The following is an 18,023-nucleotide window of genomic DNA, read 5'->3' as shown; positions in this document are numbered from 1 at the left end:
TGGCCAGTCAATAGCATCTTGGAGGTTCAAACCCGGATCTGAGTGGTTGTGGGCTGGCATGATAGACCTCTAACATCATAAGGGAACAGTAGCACACACCCGTTTTATATTTGGTAAATTTGGTGAAGTATTGTACCCGTTTGGCACCTCGTACCCTCACAGATGGGCATCAAGCCTCTTCTCAATACCAGCACCCTTGTGGTGGAATGATTTTCCCCATCTGGTCGAACAGCCGAGCTTGTTGGCGTCTGTAAAGACCGTTGGCGTCTCCCTACTGAGCGTTTACTTTTTCAGCATTGAGCACATGCCTTTATCCAAAGCGACTTACATTACAGGTACAGTCTGAGCAACTGAGGGTTAAGGGCCTTGCTCAAGGGCCCAACAACAGCAACCTGGCAGTGGTGGAGCTTGAACCAGCGACCTTCTGATTACTAGTCCAGTACCTTAGCCACTAGGCTACAGCTTGCCCGACTTTAGTAGAAACTAACCTTGCACCGACTGACCCCTCTGTTCCACCAAAAGCGTTCGAGCAGCCTTGTGTTCTCAGACCGTCGTCCACTTGTAGCAGGGTACGGAAACGTTCTCTTACTTCACGCTTTGCTAAGTCGCTCTGGATCGCTCTGGATCGCTCTGGATCAGGGCGTCGGCTAGTTTGGACGCATCAACCCTCAGACTTTTGGCACCTTTTGCACAGGGACATTGATTTGCATGTTTCTCTGTTTTAATCGGGGCTCGTATCACTGTGATAGGCTTAGAAGAGAAGCTAGAGATGGACGGCGGTGGCAAGGAGGGAATTATGGGTAAAAAAAAGCACCAGATGTCCATGCTGAATAAAGTGTGTGAAGTGTACGAGTGTAATAGCGGCACATGCTCAGGCGACGCTGCGGTACAGCATGCTAGCCCACCGGAGCTGACACCTCAAGCTCGTGAGTTTAAATCTCGCTATGCTAATAGTCAGCCGGGCTCCTCATAAGTGCTGCAGTTACGACCTCTGCTGGCTGATCGATGGCGCTGCACATAGAGGAGGGATAATGTTGATCGGTGTGTGACTCTCCGTGCACGATACGGATCTCCATATGAACCCGCAACATGCAGGTGAAAAGAAGCGGTCTGTACTGCACACGTGTCGGAGGGGGCGTGTGTTAGTCACGGCTCTCCTCAGTCAGGAGTGGAGGTCTGCAGCAGCAGTGGTGAAATACGCTTAGAGAATTGGATACGACTAGATTGGGAGGAAAAATGGGGTGAAGTGTTTCCCTTCGAGCTGCGATTGGTCAGCTCTTGAGGGACGAGTGTTTTCTACTTATTTTTGATTCTTGTGAATACATCCACACTGCTGAAATATTTCAGAATGAGTTCAAAAGCGAAGCACAAGCGCTATATTTAAACGGGCGTCTATAATTGAAATACAATTACCACCTTCAGCGCTGGGTAACATCCCAGGTGGTTGAAGAAATCGCTTCCCGCTGTGTTAGGAGGAGCTGCAAGAAATGAAAGCAGGGCGCTCCGTGTGTGTGTGTGTGTGTGTGTGTGTGTGCATGACTGAACTGAGCGATGATAAAAAAAGGTCTTCGTCAAAGGAAAAACGGTGTCACATCGGGCATCCTGGGAGGACGAATGTAATTAATAAATAAAAAACCCCGAACCATCAGCATTTACCCCTGACACTGACGCCCCCTGGTGGTCAAACCTTTACCACACTCATCAAAAAAACGTGTCTTTGTAGGTCTAGCTTTGTTATTGTAGAGTAGAAATAACAGACAGGGACTTCTCGCTTGCATAACAGGCTTTAAACCCTTGCTGATGTAAAGCTTGCTTGACTGTAAACGTCACCTGTGTTCCAGTATTCTAAATCATGGCTGTGGGTTTGGGAACCAAAAACCCTACAGCAGGTTCTCCAAACCCTGGGTCGTGACCCTTGGGTGGGTTGTGAGGCAAAAAAAATGGGTTGCAGAGAAAAAAAATAAACGTGTACACGAACGCCCCCTTGTGGAGGATTTATGTTACACCCTGTAAGCCACAGTGGGACCAGATTGTCATCATTATTATTAATGAAGTATATTTCGTTTTGTGTTTTGTTTTGATGCATCATTTGAGTTGCCTGGGTCACGGAACAAAATACAAATCATGGACAAAATGTGGGTTGCCCTAAAGGACCACTGTTCCATGCCGTTTTTAATGGGTACAGTCAAACTAGCTCTATTTATATGAGCACAAACACTTTCTTAATCGCTTATCCAGTTAGGGTTGTGGGGGGGTTGCTGGAGCCTATCCCAGCTTTTCAATGGGCGCAAGGCACACAGTAACACCCTGGATGGGGCGCCAGTCCATCGCAGGGCAGACACACACACACACACACACTCATACACACACACATTCACCTATAGGGCAATTCAGTGTCTCCAATTAACCTGACTGCATGTTTTTGGACTGTGGGAGGAAACCAGAGCTCCTGGAGGCCACCCACACAGACACATGCAAAATGCACACACAAAGGACCCAGACCACCCCACCTGGGGATCGAACCCACTGTTGCCGTGAGGCGACAGTGCAACCCACCGAGCCACCGAAAGTAACGTTCAGTCAATTATAATTAAAAAATAAGGAATTAAGAAGCCCAAGTTCCATGATTTTAGGACAGGCTGTCACTACCCTGTGTGTTACTGGTTTTGTGTTTCGGTGAGCGCTTCCAGTCTGCACTTGTGCAGCGTGAGCTGGACGTTCCAGTAAACACCACTATAGATCAGCCCAGCCAGCCATGAACATCAATACACTTGCATTTAAAGAGAGAGAACGAATCCCAGCAAACGAGCCCCCCCAAAGGGGCGTGAATTTAGTCACACAGGACGAGGAGGAAGCGAGAAGCTCACTGTGACATCTTTGGTAGATCTTCATACCAAATGTTTCCCTCCCATTTAGCCAGAAGAGCATTAGTGGGCTCTAATTGACCAAAATAACTGGTTCTTGAACTGGTTCCATTCTGGATTTTTAGAACTTTGGTGCTGTGAGTTGACGCGCCAATGGATATCATCATGGTTTGTGCTGAAAAACCTAATATTTTTTGGTTCTTCTTCTGGGAGTGAACGTTCCTGATTCAGAAGCCTTTCCTATTTGGTAAAAATCTGCCGAATGGTTCAAATTTAGGTTCGTAAACAGGAACTGAACCCGTTCAATGTTGGTTTATTTATTTATTAGGATTTTAACGTCATGTTTTACACTTTGGTTACATTCATGACAGGAACGGTAGTTACTCATTACACAAGATTCATCCGTTCAAGTTTTAATATCAAACACAGTCATGCAAAATCCACACACAAAGGACCCAGACCGCCCCACCTGGGGATCGAACCCAGGACCTTCTTGCCGTGAGGCGACAGTGCTACCCACCGAGTTACCATGCCACCCTTCAATGTTGGTCAAAAAGGGCCAAGTGAGGCATGTCAGGTTCTCAGCTGGAGTAGGAATTCGTCCCAAAGGTGTTGGATGGAATTGAGGTCAGGACTCAAGTTTCTCCCTCATTAAATACTCAGGAGGTTTAATCGCCTTCATTACCCTAAATAAAAGCACTCAGTGCTCCAAAACAGTGATTCTGGACGCTCATCCTGTACTAAGATCCTCAAGGAACTTGTCAGATATGTTTTTTTGGGTTGTTTTTGTAAGGCACGGAACCTCTGCGCTCCAATAATATCAGTGAAAAAATGATGTTTGGGTGAAATTTGGGTGTAAAGCTGAAGCACTCAGAAGGGATTGGACTGGGTTTACACTATTCTATGTAATACTTAATCCAGTTAGTGCACCATCTATGTTATGTAAACGCTATGATTCGTAATAGAGCTAAACAGTATCGTGGTACCAATGAGAATTAACACAAATGACATTAAAACCCCATTAAGGAAGCGAAATGAAGTAGATACACAGTAGTACTGAGCACTTTATTAGGAACGCTGTCCTGGTTGGTACATTCCTTGATACATCCCGATTTATAAGCTACAGTGACCATACAGATAATCGGACTGCAGGACGTGTTTTGCTTCCATAAGCAGGCCAGTAAGTTTAAACAGTATTTTAAAATCCCAACAACACTCCTGCCTCTGATACTAACATGGTACGTGGTAGTGTGTGTGTTGTTCTGGTATATGTGTCATTGCAGAGCTGAGAACGATCCACCACCCAAACATGATCCTGGACAGTGGAAGCCTAGTGGGTAAAGCTTTGCGCTATCAATCGAAAGGTTGAGAGTGTAAATCCTGACTCTACCATGTTGCCACTGTTGGGCCCTTGAGAAAGGCTCTCAGCTCCAGATGTGCCACACAATAGCTGACCCTGCGCTCTGACACCAATTTCCAAAACAAGCTGGAATGTGCGGATGAAGAATGTATACATGACAAATAAATGCATTCTATATATTATCTTTTCAACGAGGGTCTCATGAGGATCCCTTTAGATTAATAAATAGGATACAAGAAGGGTGACTGTGTACAGAGCAATGCGTGGCCTACAGTCAGTAGTTGTATACCCACAAAGTTGATTTGTATGGAAGGTGTAGCCTATAAAATAAATGATTATACTGTATGTACAAGATAGGTGTACCTAATAAAGTGCTCACTGAGGGTATACTATTTCTCTATCATCCACTTTCAAGACTGCACTCGCTTACTACGTTACTAACGACCCTACTGTTTTTTTTCTTTGCAAGTTGCTATCCTTGGTCCTGATCTTCTGCCACTGTTTTAGTGAACCTAAGCCGCCTAAGCAGCTCATAAACAGTGTTTATGCTATACAGCGTTCCTAACTCTGATTATAATGATGCATGAGATGCTGAGATCTGTGATTTATTGTTTCTTTCCTATTGGAAATTTGAGCCTGGTCGGTCAAAAGAACATTTCAGCTTTTGTGCAGGCCACTGGAGTTCTTTCACATCAAACTAATAGGAGACTTGATTAATGCCCACATGGGCAGAAAGTACTTCAGTGTGAAACATTCAATCATTTATTTCTGTTGATGTATCATTGATGACACTTGCAGGTACTTGGGTTTCTTTTCACATTACAGTAAAAAATCGCTCAGGTGGTGCAGCAGTAAAACACTAGCACACCAGAGCTGACATTTCGAATTCGTCGATTCGAAACTCAGCTCTGCCATCTGTCTGGGCTGGGCACCTACACGAGCAACAACTGACTGTTGTTCATACAGAGTGGGAGCCGGATAGTGACTCCTCATAACTGATGCAATTACGACCTCTGCTGGCTGATTCATGGCATCTGAACAAAACTGCATATGAACTGATCCATATATGACAGTGTAGCCTAGTGGTTAAGGTACTGGACTACTAATCCAAAGGTCGCTGGTTCAAGCCCCACCACTGCCAGGTTGCCACTGTTGGGCCCTTGAGCAAGGCCCTTAACCCTCAATTGCTTAAATAATATACTGTAACAGTAATTGTAAGTCACTTTGGATGAAAGCGTCTACTAAATACCGAAAATGTAAATGAAAATGTAAACTTGCCTCATGTCTCGAAAAGATGCAGTTGGGTACTGCACACGTGTCGGAGGGGGCGTGTGTCAGTCTCGCTCTCCTCAGTCAGGGCGGGGATCAGCATCAGTAAAGAGGAAATGTAATGCAATCAGGGTAACTGGATGCGCTAAAATCGGGAGAAAAAGGGGACAGTAGGATGACTGGACTTACTCCTTGTCCACACTGCAGTCCACCTTTGTTCCAGTGTTTCTGTTACAGGCTCTGGAACCTCCATCAAGGAATAAATAAATGAATTATTCTAACAGGCCAATCTCCATAGACTGACTAGACTGAAATGCGGTGGGGGCGTTTGTTAGTTGCGTGCTCCTAAATTAAAGGATCTCATTAGAGAGGGTCTCCCCAGAGTGCCTGCTGGTCCGTTCGTCCTTGGGAGCTTCCTAGCGGACAGCACTGGGGTGTAGACTGCACCATAAGTAGTCCCAAGCCTGTGGAGGATGAACAGTGGCGTAATTAAGTTTGTGTCTTTAGCAGGCGATAATATTTTCATGTCCTCGTCTCCTCACTCCAGACGGTCAGTAAAACACGACAGCTGACTGAATAGCTGGTGATAGCTTATGGTGATAGGTCATGATGATAGGTCATGGTGATCGCAAAATGACAAGAAGTCCCATTGCGGACAGTGGTAGGCCATTGGTGAAGGTACTATACTAGTCCTCTAAAGATTGCTGGTTCAGGCCCCACCACCAGCACTGTTGGACCCCTGAGCAAAGCGCTTAACCACTTAGTCAATTGCTTGACTGTAGTTAGCTACTGTACGTCACTTTAGATAAGGTGTCCACTAAATACCATATAAATATAAATTAGTATTTGACGCCAATGAGTTCAGAGTGGGTTCACTACCTGTTTAGGCCACCAGTCTATTGTAGGGCATCATCTATTGACTCACTTAATCCACCTTATGATCTGGCTTACATCACCCACTTATACCGATCAGGCACAACATTATGACCACCTTTCTAACTGACTGGTCTGCAGCTATGCAGCCCCATACACAACAAACTGTAATGAGAACCAGCATTAACTTCTTTAGCAATCTGAGTTACAGCCTTCGCTCCCCACGTGCATCAATGAGCCGTGGCCACCCATGACCCTGTCGCCGGTTTACCACTGTTCCTTCTTTGGACCACTTTTGATAGATACTGACCACTGCAGACCGGGAACACTCCACAAGAGCTGCAGTTTTGGAGATGCTCTGACCCAGTCGTCTAGCCGTCACAATTCGGCCCTCGTCAGACTCACTCAGATCCTCACGCTCGTCCATTTTTCCTGCTTCTAACATCAACTTTAAGGATAAAATTTTCACTTTCTGCCTAATATCCTAACAGGTGCCGTGATGAAGAGATAATCAGTGTTATTCACTTCACCTGTCAGTGGTCATAATGTTATGGGAATACAAGTGGACAGAACTGCTATGTTAATGGTCAGGTGTCCACACCCATGTACGTTGGATTAAAGTGGTTTCTACTATTTGCAGAGAACGGCTCCCGTTGTGGTTCTGTGGTGTCTTCTGTTCCTAAAACTGGCTTTGCATCACTGTTTTCACATTTCCTGACCTGTCTAACGTTGGTGAAGATTTGAGGATATAAGGTTAATTAAGTAACCAAGGGGGCAATTACTTTTTCACTTCACACACACACACACACACACACACACACACACACACACACACACACACACAATCAATCAGCTCTCTTGCTCCTGAGGCTATGGCCACTCTGACTGCACTAAATAGGAACAGTGGGGGGTGGTGTGTGTGTGTGTGTGTGTGTGTGTGTGTGTGTGTGTGTGTGTGTGTGTGTGTGTGTGTGTGAGTGCGTGTGTGTGTGTGTTAGGATTACATCACTTGGCCCAGATTGGGTTTAAGGACAGAAATTAAATAAATATATATATATATATAATTCAGGATTTGTGCTGTCAGTGCACACAATATGGTCAAAAGTATGTGGACACCCGTCCTCGTTATCGACTCTGCCTTCAACTTTTTTGGCACACAACACTTTGAGGAAGGCCCCCTCCTGTTTTAGCATGTATGCCTGGTTTAATCCTCCTCAGAGCTCTGACTACAACACCACAGAGCAGGTATTATTTAGGTGGTGGATGATTCTCAGCACTGCAGTGACACTGACTTGGTGGTGGTGTGTTAGTGTGTGTTGTGCTGGTATGAGTGGAACAGACACAGCAGCGCTGCTGGAGTTTTTAAATACCGTGTCCACTCACTGTCCACTCTATTAGACACTCCTACCTAGTCGGTCCACCTTGTAGATGTAAAGTCAGAGACGATCGCTCATCTATTGCTGCTGTTTGAGTCGGTCATCTTCTAGACCTTCATCGGTGGTCACAGGACGCTGCCCACGGGGCGCTGTTGGCTGGATGTTTTTGGTTGGTGGACTATTCTCAGTCCAGCAGTGACAGTGAGGTGTTTAAAAACTCCAGCAGCTCTGCTGTGTCTGATCCACTCATACCAGCACAACACACACTAACACACCACCACCATGTCAGTGTCACTGCAGTGCTGAGAATGATCCACCACCTAAATAATACCTGCTCTGTGGTGGTCCTGTGGGGGTCCTGACCATTGAAGAACAGCATGAAAGGGGGTAACACAGCATGCAGAGAAACAGATGGACTACAGTCAGTAATTGTAGAACTACAAAGTGCTTCTATATGGTAAGTGGCACTGATGAAATGGACAGTGAGTGTAGAAACAAGGAGGTGATTTTAATGTTATGTATTTATTTGTTTACTGATATATTTATTTATTTATTGACCTAAGGGGCGTCCACATACTTTTGGCATACAGGGAATTTCCCTGTCAGCTCCCAGAAATACAGAAGAATTGAGACTCTGTGTGACCAGAGATAAACCATCAGATGTTTATTGTAAGGGATCTTCATCATCATCACCATCATATTGATCACTGTTTCCATGGAAACAATCTCCTAGGAGAGCGCAGTGATCAGGATGTGAATAATTTATCACGCCGGACGGATTACCGCGCCCGTTTTTTTCGAGCATCCCGCGCCGAGTGTGCATGTGTTTCTGTGCGCCGAGCGTACTGTACGGTCGGCTCTGCCCACGCCGTGTTACCATGGTGTTGTCACCATGGCAACGTCAGGTTTTATCAGGTGTTGTTGCAGGGCAGTTTATTTTAATACACTACAACCCTAATAAATAACCCTAATAAATAACCAATACTAATACCGGAGTACCAGTCTGTGGCCCAGTGGTTGGGGATCACTGCCCTACAAGACCAAAATCTCAGGTGCACACCTTTGCAGCCATAACAGCCTCCACTCTTCCAGGATATCGATGTGTGTCAACAATTGGCTTGTTGTTCATACAGGGAGGGAGCTGGACGGGACCTCATAACTGGTGCAATTATGACCTCTGCTGGCTGATTGATGGCCAAGGAATAATGCTGATCAGGGTGTGGCACTCCGTACACAAGGCTGATCCGCACATGAACTCGCCTCGTGCAGGTGAAAAGATGCAGTCGGGTACTATGCACGTGTCGGTTCGCTTCTCAGTCGGGGCGGTGGTCAGCACAAGTAGAGAGGAAGTGTAATGCTTGGACATGTTAAAGATGGGAAGAAAATGCATTAAAAATAAATATGTTGTGCTGATGTTGGACGAGAAGTCCTGAACAGGGTGGAGGTCAGGATGCTGTGCAGGACGTCAAACCATGCTGTTATGGACCTTGCTTTAACCCATGGGTACTTTCATGCTGGAACAAGAAAGGGCCTTCCCTAAACTGTTGCAGCAAAGTTGGAAGCATATAATCACTGCCACCCCCATATGACCAATCCCTGTTTGTCATTGTCCCACCCCCTTTAGACACACAGCCAATCATGAGTCTACCTGTAGCTCGAGGTCTCGAGAGCTTGAGGTCTCAGTGCTGGTGAACTGTGTTCAGCAGGAGTGTTTTGTGTTGAATTTTGTCTGTGATTGGCAACCAGTGAAGCTTAAACCATGTAAATCTTAAGCGCCCAGGTGGCACAGGGGGATTTTCCGCTAGCACACCAGATTCTGAACTCCTCTGTTTGAAACTCGGCGTTGCCACCAGTCAGCTGGGCGCCATCTGGCATAATTGGCAGTGCTTGCAGCAGATACTAATTGGCCACCGTATCTGCAGGGTGGGGACTGGACCATGTGTGGGTGGGATCTTCAAACGTTGTATAAGGACCCTGATTGGTGGAGGGGACTCCTGTGCAGAGTGCAGGGGCGAGAAGAGGAGGGCTGTGCACGTGTTGGAAGAGGCAGCTGGGTATCTCTCAGCAGTGGAGGACTAATTGCGCTAAATCGGGAGTAAAATGGGGAGAAAATACATTAAAAAAAACATGTAAATCTTTTACTATCATTTTACTTTGATAACATGTTGTTTTTATTTTTCTCCTTTAGAGCTCCTGGGTTCTGCCAAGCGGGTGAACGTGAACTTCCAGGACACAGACGGGTGAGTTCAGACACGACATACAGCAAACAAGTACAGTAACCATTCATCCATTCATTCACTGTCTGTTTTATCACCGCTTTATCCTGGTCAGGGTCACGGTGGGTCTGATTCATTGGGCGAAAGGCAGGAAACACCCTGGACAGGTTGCCAGTCTATCACAAGACACACACACAGCGCAATATTAGTATCTCTAATTCACCTGGCTGCACATCTTTATACTGTGGGAGGAAACCGGAGTAAGTGAACGTATTTTCTACAGCAGAGCTACAGCTTTTTAATTGAAGAGCCACTCGCCTGATAGAACTTCATGCTTTAGATGTTTAGCTCCTAAATATTAATGCCTGCGTGTGGCTCGACTCGCTGGCTTCTGTCCAGTACTGCAGCGTGTTGTGGTTTAGCTATATAAAGGTTAAGTAGCATCGCTTAACGTCTTTTTATGTTTTATGGACATTTCAGTGCATTTTTATTTCTTTGTGAAATTCAACTTAGAGAAAAACACATCATGTCTTCTGGAGAACTTACGTTTGAGTCGTGATCCTTAATATAGAAGAGGGCGCTGAAATAATGACACAAAGTGCTAGACTTCTCCTTTTTTAATTATATAAATTAATTTATTAATTTATTTATTCTGCTTTTTATTAATTGCACATATTAATAATGTGGAGGCATTTACATTTACTGCATTTATCACATGCCCTTATCCAAAGCGACTTACAGTACAGTGACAGTATACAGTCTGAGCAATTGAGGGTTAAGGGCCTTGCTCAAGGGCCCAACAGCGGCAACCTGGCAGTGGTGGGGCTTGAACCAGCAACCTTCTGATTACTAGTCCTTTACCTTAACCACTAGGCTACAGCAGTGCAACTCAAGTGCAAATGCTGCAGTATGGACTGAGCTTTGGGCTTTTAATCGAAAGGTTGTGGGTTCAAATCCCAGCTCTGCTATGCACTCACCGACCCTTAAGCAAGGTCCCTAACCCCGTCTGCTCCAGGTATGCCGCAGTACGACTTTCCAAACAAGCTGGGATATGCGGAAAGGGAATTTTATCACGTGTAGAACAAATAAAGATCTTCTCTTGTTTTCTTTTATGGTCGTTTTAGTTTCCGTGATCGTTATTCAGCCTCCCGTGATAAAAAAAAAGATCTGAAACGCTCTACATGTCCAAGCTTGTAACTTAATCATAACATGCTACTCAAAACAAAGCAGCTCCACACGACTGTATTAAAAACAGAGATGTGAAAATGACTTTACTAGCTGGGAACTGGAGACGCCGCTTTCTGCACTTGTACTGTTCTTCTATTTTTGGCTATTTTATCTGTACATTTTCTCCCCTTTTTCTCCCAATTTAGCGTTTAACCCCAGTGGTGTCGTCCGACGCATGTGCGATCCATTGACCCCGTCTTATACATCCATACTTCAGTGAATTTGCACACTTCTGCACAGGCGCCTCGGGCTACTAACCAGGATCCTTACACTGCGTCGTCCTTACAAGACCCCACCTCTTATTAGTCCGGTCTTTTCCTACCCAGCAGACTTTGAGTGGCCAATTTTGTCTGCTGCTGGCACTGCCGATTGTGCCTGCTAATGGGCGCCCAGCTGACTGGTCACAGAGCTAAGATTCTAATTTGGGGAGATCAGAATCACAGCGCTGGCGTGCTAACGAAATATCGCAGCTTGCACTGTTCTAGATGCTAGATTTGAGAAATTTAATGTCCCGTCCAGTCTCAGATTAAATACAAATATTTTATTATTAATAACTGACCAACTGATGCATTTTGTAACAACTAAATAAACGACTTGGAGTTAGCAACACATTTAGTTGATGTTACGGTTCATTCCGGAGCTGTTGAGGGATGCTGAGGTCGGGGCTCTGTGCGGCTTTTCCTCAGGTCTTTATAGAGAGAAAAGGACCTTCCCTACACTGTTGCTGCAAATACATAAATGTGTGGCTGAAAGACATAAATTCTGAAATTATAATTGGTGTCCCAACACTTTTGTTCATATACTAAACAATAACGAGGGTGGCATGGTGAGTAGCGCTGTCGCCTCACAGCAAGAAGGTTCTGGGTTCGATCAACAGGTGGAACGGTCCGGGTCCTTTCTGTGTGGAGTTTGCATGTTCTCCCCGTGTCCGTGTGGGTTTCCTCCGGGTGCTCCGGTTTCCTCCCACAGCACAAAGGCTTAAAGTCGGGTTAACTGGAGGTACTAAAGTGTCCATGACTGTGTTTGATATTAAAAACTTGATACATAATAAATCAATAAATAAAGAAAGAATAATGAAGAATTTAAGGACAGACCCGCAGTTTTCTCCCAGTCGTGTCCTGATAGGAACCGAATCCACAGAACTGCAGTCTCCGGGTCCGGCCGTGTCCATCCCAGAACACTGACCGTCAGGGTCACCGGCTGCTCAGAGACTCTGTAATCTCAGCAGGGAGGAACGTCATGAGCGCATCTTCACCGTGGACGATGAGCGGACGTATCTAAGGTCAGAACTCCTCCGGGCTGTTTATGACCGCGCCCGCTACGCCGTGAGACGACGGTCGGATCGGTTCGATTACAGAAGCGCTGAAATACAGGCGCCGCGACACTACAAATTCCCAGGACTCAAGGTCGTTCCCCTAAATCTGCAGCCTCCTGCCGTCCGGGACAAACTGCTTACCCATAAATCCCGGCTTCATTATGCATTAGAAATGCGTTTATAACGACGAGCAGATTTACTGAGCTGTTTATTCGTTTAAATACCAAAACATCCAACACTCATAGGCTAGATGGCCAAAAGTATTTGGACGCCAGACCAAGAGAGTGACCTCTGTGTGACCTTTATAGCTAGAACATCGTCCGCTCTTTTGAAAAGGCTTCTCAAAAGACTTTTAAGTGAGTCTGTGTATGGGAATTTGTGCTCATTTTGTCAGAAGAGGTCAGCATTCGTATGACTGGGTGCTTATGTTGGTTATAAAAGCCTCAGTTGACGTTCCGGTTCATTCCAGAGCTGTTGAGTGGGGCTGAGGTCACGACTCTGTGCAGCTTTTCTTCATGTCAGGGCAGCTGTAGCCTAGTGGTTAAGGAACTGGACTAGTAATCAGAAGGTTGCCGGTTCAAGCCCCACAACTGCCAGGTTGCCTCTGTTGAGCCCTTGAGCAAGGCCCTTAACCCTCAATTGCTTAGACTGTACACTTACACTTTGGATAAAAGCGTCTGCTAAATGCCGAAAATGGAAATGTAATGTCTTTATAGAGCACAAGGGCCTTCCCTAAACTGTTGCAGCAAGTTAGAAGCATATGATTTCATTTCTATAATTAATTAATTACACCTGGTAGTCATTGTTTGGGCTGAAAAACATAAATTTAATCATTAGAAGGGCAGTTTAGATATTGGTTAAGGTACTGGACTAGTAATCAGAAGGTTGCCAGTTCAAGCCCCACCACTGCCAGGTTGCCCTCAAAACAAACAGCAGTTTGTTGATCCTGATGGAGAAAATCGTGACAGAGAGAAAACCCAACTGGTCATGACTGGATTATGGTGCAGAAACAGTTTCAGAAGCACTTTTGCTTCTCCTAAGGCTTTAAAGTCGGTATTTTGGCCCCCTGCTGTGTCAAAACATCCTTTTATATAAGCAAGTGTGAACTTCTGGACTTTCCGAAAGCCCTGGATGAAGAGCGGACTTTCTTCAGATCTTGTCAGCTGTTCCAGAAAAACAACAGGAGCTCAGATCCTGCTGAGGAACAAATACACCGATCAGCCATAACATTTAAACCACCTCCTCGTTTCTACACTCACTGTCCATTTTATCAGCTCCACTTACCATATAGAAGCACTTTGTAGTTCTACAATTACTGACTGTAGTCCATCTGTTTCTATACATACTGTTTTAGTGGTCAGGACCCCCACAGAGCAGGTATTATTTGGGTGGTGGATCATTCTCAGCACTGCAGTGACACTGACATGGTGGTGGTGTGTTAGTGTGTGTTGTGCTGGTATGAGTGGATTTAAACACCTCACTGTCACTGCTGGACTGAGAATAGTCCACCAACCCAAAATATCCAGCCAACAGCACCCCGTGGGCAGCGTCCTGTGACCACTGATGAAGGTCTAGAAGATGACCGACTCAAACAGCAGCAATAGATGAGCGATCGTCTCTGACTTTACATCTACAAGGTGGACCAACTAGGTAGGAGTGTCTAATAGAGTGGACAGTGAGTGGACACGGTATTTAAAAACTCCAGCAGCGCTGCTGTGTCTGATCCACTCATACCAGCACAACACACACTAACACACCACCACCATGTCAGTGTCACTGCAGTGCTGACAATGATCCACCACCTAAATAATACCTGCTCTGTGGGGGTCCTGACCATTGAAGAACATAGTGAAACAAAGCATGTAGAGAAACAGATGGACTACAGTCAGTAATTGTAGAACTACAAAGTGCTTTTATATGGTACTGGACTGTGGAAGGAGACCGGAGCTCCCAGAGGAAACCCCTGGACCGCCCTGCCTTGGGATCGAACCTAGGACCTTCTTGCTGTGAGGCGACAGTGCTACCCCGCAAGCTCAGTTATGGTTTTGAAAGATGAGGGAAGTGGTAAGTGGTAAACGGTTCTGTTTGTGGACTTCAGCTCTAAGTAAGACCCTAAGTACTGGTGTACCACAAGGCTGTGTGCTTTCATTCCTTCTCTTCAGTCTCTACACCAATGACTGTGTTTCTAAGGAACCAGCTGTAAAGATCCTTAATTTTGCTGATAACACCACTGTGGTGGTTCATCTGGGGTCACGCACTGATCCCTATTGTCCCCTGTCTCATCAGCCAGTGGAGGACGTAACCCTAGGACGAGCCAATCAACGTCTGTATAGATGCCCAGCCTGCCGGCAGCACAGCTGAAATGTCCACTGAACACTTTTGGGATGAATTAGGACATCAACTAAGAGCCAGGCCTTCTAAAAGACAAAGCAAACACCATAAATGACGGGCGTCTAACCTGCAGAAGTGAAGAACTTTACAAAGCGACACCTTTTATTACGGATGCTTTATTTTTAATGTGGGTTAATGCATTAATGAATGGACGGGCCATGCAGATTCAGGGTTCGACTGATACCTTTTAGAAGGCTGTACTGTGTGTGTGTGTGTGTGTGTGTGTGTGTGGTGCTGGAGGCTGTTCAAGGAATAAAAAGCTCTTCTTCATGGAAGTAGGTCACAGCCTGGCGCTCCGTTTGCTCAGTTAAGACGTTGAGTACAGACACTGAGCTGCGATCGAAAGCCGTCCTGACAGCGAGACGTTATGTGGCCAGAAGTATGTGGACGCCGTCGAGTTCATTTTGTTTTGATGTACCTTCCTCCAGCAGCTAGAACAGCCTTCACTTCTCTGTAATGGCTTTCTGCAGTGTTTCGGAATGTGTCTGTGGGAATTTTGGCCCAGTCAGTTAAAATAAGATTTGGGGTGTCGGGTACGGATGTTGGATGAGAAGGTCCGGCTCACGGTTGATGGTCCAGTTAGAGCTCTGTTATGAGAAGAACCAGTTGACTGGAAAAGACAGTTGAAGGTAAAAGAGGAGGAGGACGGTCAACAACAAAGTGGATAAATACAGTCACTTCCATTCATCCACACACAGTCATGCCATGTTTTCATTTGTGATCAGTATGCAGGTTTATATCTGGAACAGGTGGAGGAACGTAAACAGACACTGTGTTCTCACGTGTGTGTGTGTGTGTGTGTGTGTTCTGCAGGTTATCTGCTCTTCACCATGCGGCTCTAAATGGAAACGTGGAGCTGATAGCGCTGCTGCTGGAGGCACAAGCCATTGTGGACATCAAGGATCAGAAAGGTGAATTACACACAGTCACAGACATGTAGGGATTCACTCACTCACTCACTCATTCACTTATTCAATCACTCACTCCCTCATTTACTCACTCCCTCATTTACTCACTTCCTCATTCATCCATTCACTCATTTGTTTACTCATTTATTCACTCACTTATTCACTCACATACTTGTTTACTCACTCACTTATTCACTCATTCATCCACTCACTTATTTACTTACATACTCACTCACTTATTCATTCATTCATTAATTCAATAACTCACTCACACATGTTCATTCACTTATTCATTCACTTGTTCACTTACATACTTACTCATTCACTCACTTATTTACTTACATACTCGCTCACACACACACTCATTCACTTGTTCACTCACTCATTCACTCACACATACTCACACACTCACTCATTTATTCACTTATTCACTCACATACTCACTTGTTTACTCACTCTTTCACTCACACATGTTCATTCACTCATTCATTCACTTGTTCACTCCTTTTCTCACTTAATAACTCACTCACTCAATTACTCTCTCACTTATTCACTCAATCATTCATTAGCTCACACACACTCACTCTTTCACTCACACACATGTTCATTCAGTAATTCATCCACTCGCCCACTCATCTGTTCACTCACTCTCTCACCTATTCACTTACTCATTCACTCATTCAGTCATTCATTCGCTCACACACACTCACTCATTCACATACTAACTCAATCCTACTTTCACTGTTTTGTTGTTTTCCGGAACAGGGATGCGCCCGCTGCACTACGCCGCCTGGCAGGGGAAATGTGAGCCACTGAAAATGCTGCTGAAGGCGGGATCATCGGTCAACAGCCAATCGGATGAAGGACAGATTCCGCTGCACCTCTCGTCCCAACACGGCCATTACGATGGAGTGAGTGCACAGAGCCTAAATTAGACTGTTGAATGCAAGCCAGACTTTCTTGTTGAACATCAGTTTCTCAAACGAGCACAAATTCCCACACTCACCACTAGCTCAGGTCAGGTTTAGCGTGCGCATTAACGCTTTGCTCCGTCTTGTGTTTGCGTTTCTCTTGCAGAGCGAGATGCTGCTGCAGCACCAGTCCAACCCCTGCATCCGAGACCACGCCGGAAAGACACCCCTGGACCTGGCCTGTGAATTCGGACGCGTCTTGGTCAGCCCCCCCGCACAGCCCGCACCTCTCGCCATTGAGGTCACGTGACTGAGATTAAAAAGCTAAAACGTTGTGTGTGTGTGTGTCCGTGTTGTAGGTGGTGCAGTTACTCCTGAACAGCAACATGTGCGCCGCCATGCTGGAGCCCAAGCCCTCCGACCCCAACGGCATCAGCCCGCTTCACCTGGCCGCCAAGAACGGACACATCGACATCATGAAGTGAGACGGGTCGAGTTCAGGGACGGGTTTAGGGACGAGGGGTCAAGGGTCAGGGGTTGAACTCGCTTGTATTTCTTCAACCTTGTGATGCAGGATTGGTTTTGCTGCTAGCTGCTTTGAATTTAAACTTTAAATAAAAACGTGTGTGTGTGTGTGTGTTGTGTGTGTTGCAGGTTGCTGATACAAGCTGGCATAGACACAAACAGGCAGACAAAGTCTGGCACGGCGCTGCATGAAGCCGCTCTGTGTGGAAAAACAGATGCCGTCCGCCTCCTTCTAGATGTGAGTAAAGACTCAAAGATTTTCTATGGGGTTTTAATAAATGTCTAATAAAATAAATACATAAATAAATAATCATTACATTGATATTATATTATTATTATAAATATTTTTATTGATTTTATTTTATTTTATTATCTTTTACCATTATTATATTATTATAATTTTTAATATTAATATGTATTTTAATATTATTAATATAATATTTTAATATTTAATATTTAATAATATTTTGATATCATTAATATAATATTTTAATATTTAATATTTAATATTATTTTAATATTATTGCTGTTGTTTTGTTCTTGTTATTATTGTTTTATTATTTTATTATTTATATATATATCTATAATTATTATTTTGTATTTACAGAGCGGTGTCAGTGCCAGCGTGAGGAACACGTACTGCCAGACGGCGCTGGACATCGTAAACCAGTTCACCACCACACAGGCCAGCAGAGAAATCAAACAGATGCTCCGAGGTACGAAGAGACACCGAGAGAAAACCGAAAAATCATCGCTTATATACGTTTAATCCTAACTTATAGTGTTTG

General features: G+C 45.0%; 1 protein-coding gene across 1 annotated transcript in view; it reads left to right on the top strand.

Annotated features, from left to right (window-relative positions):
- The window catches only part of si:dkeyp-9d4.3 (caskin-1), a 33,828-nt gene that overhangs the window by 1,459 nt on the left and 14,346 nt on the right, over positions 1–18,023 (top strand). The window contains exons 2-8 of the mRNA XM_063009709.1: positions 9,931–9,982; positions 15,705–15,802; positions 16,565–16,710; positions 16,877–16,972; positions 17,070–17,191; positions 17,365–17,473; positions 17,843–17,951. Of these exons, the coding sequence (XP_062865779.1) occupies positions 9,931–9,982; positions 15,705–15,802; positions 16,565–16,710; positions 16,877–16,972; positions 17,070–17,191; positions 17,365–17,473; positions 17,843–17,951 (732 nt within the window). The remainder of the gene's footprint in view (positions 1–9,930; positions 9,983–15,704; positions 15,803–16,564; positions 16,711–16,876; positions 16,973–17,069; positions 17,192–17,364; positions 17,474–17,842; positions 17,952–18,023) is intronic.

Source organism: Trichomycterus rosablanca, chromosome 15 (genome assembly GCF_030014385.1).
Source record: "Trichomycterus rosablanca isolate fTriRos1 chromosome 15, fTriRos1.hap1, whole genome shotgun sequence".
In the NCBI taxonomy this organism is placed as follows: domain Eukaryota; kingdom Metazoa; phylum Chordata; class Actinopteri; order Siluriformes; family Trichomycteridae; genus Trichomycterus; species Trichomycterus rosablanca.
This window is presented reverse-complemented; position numbering and strand designations above follow the sequence as displayed.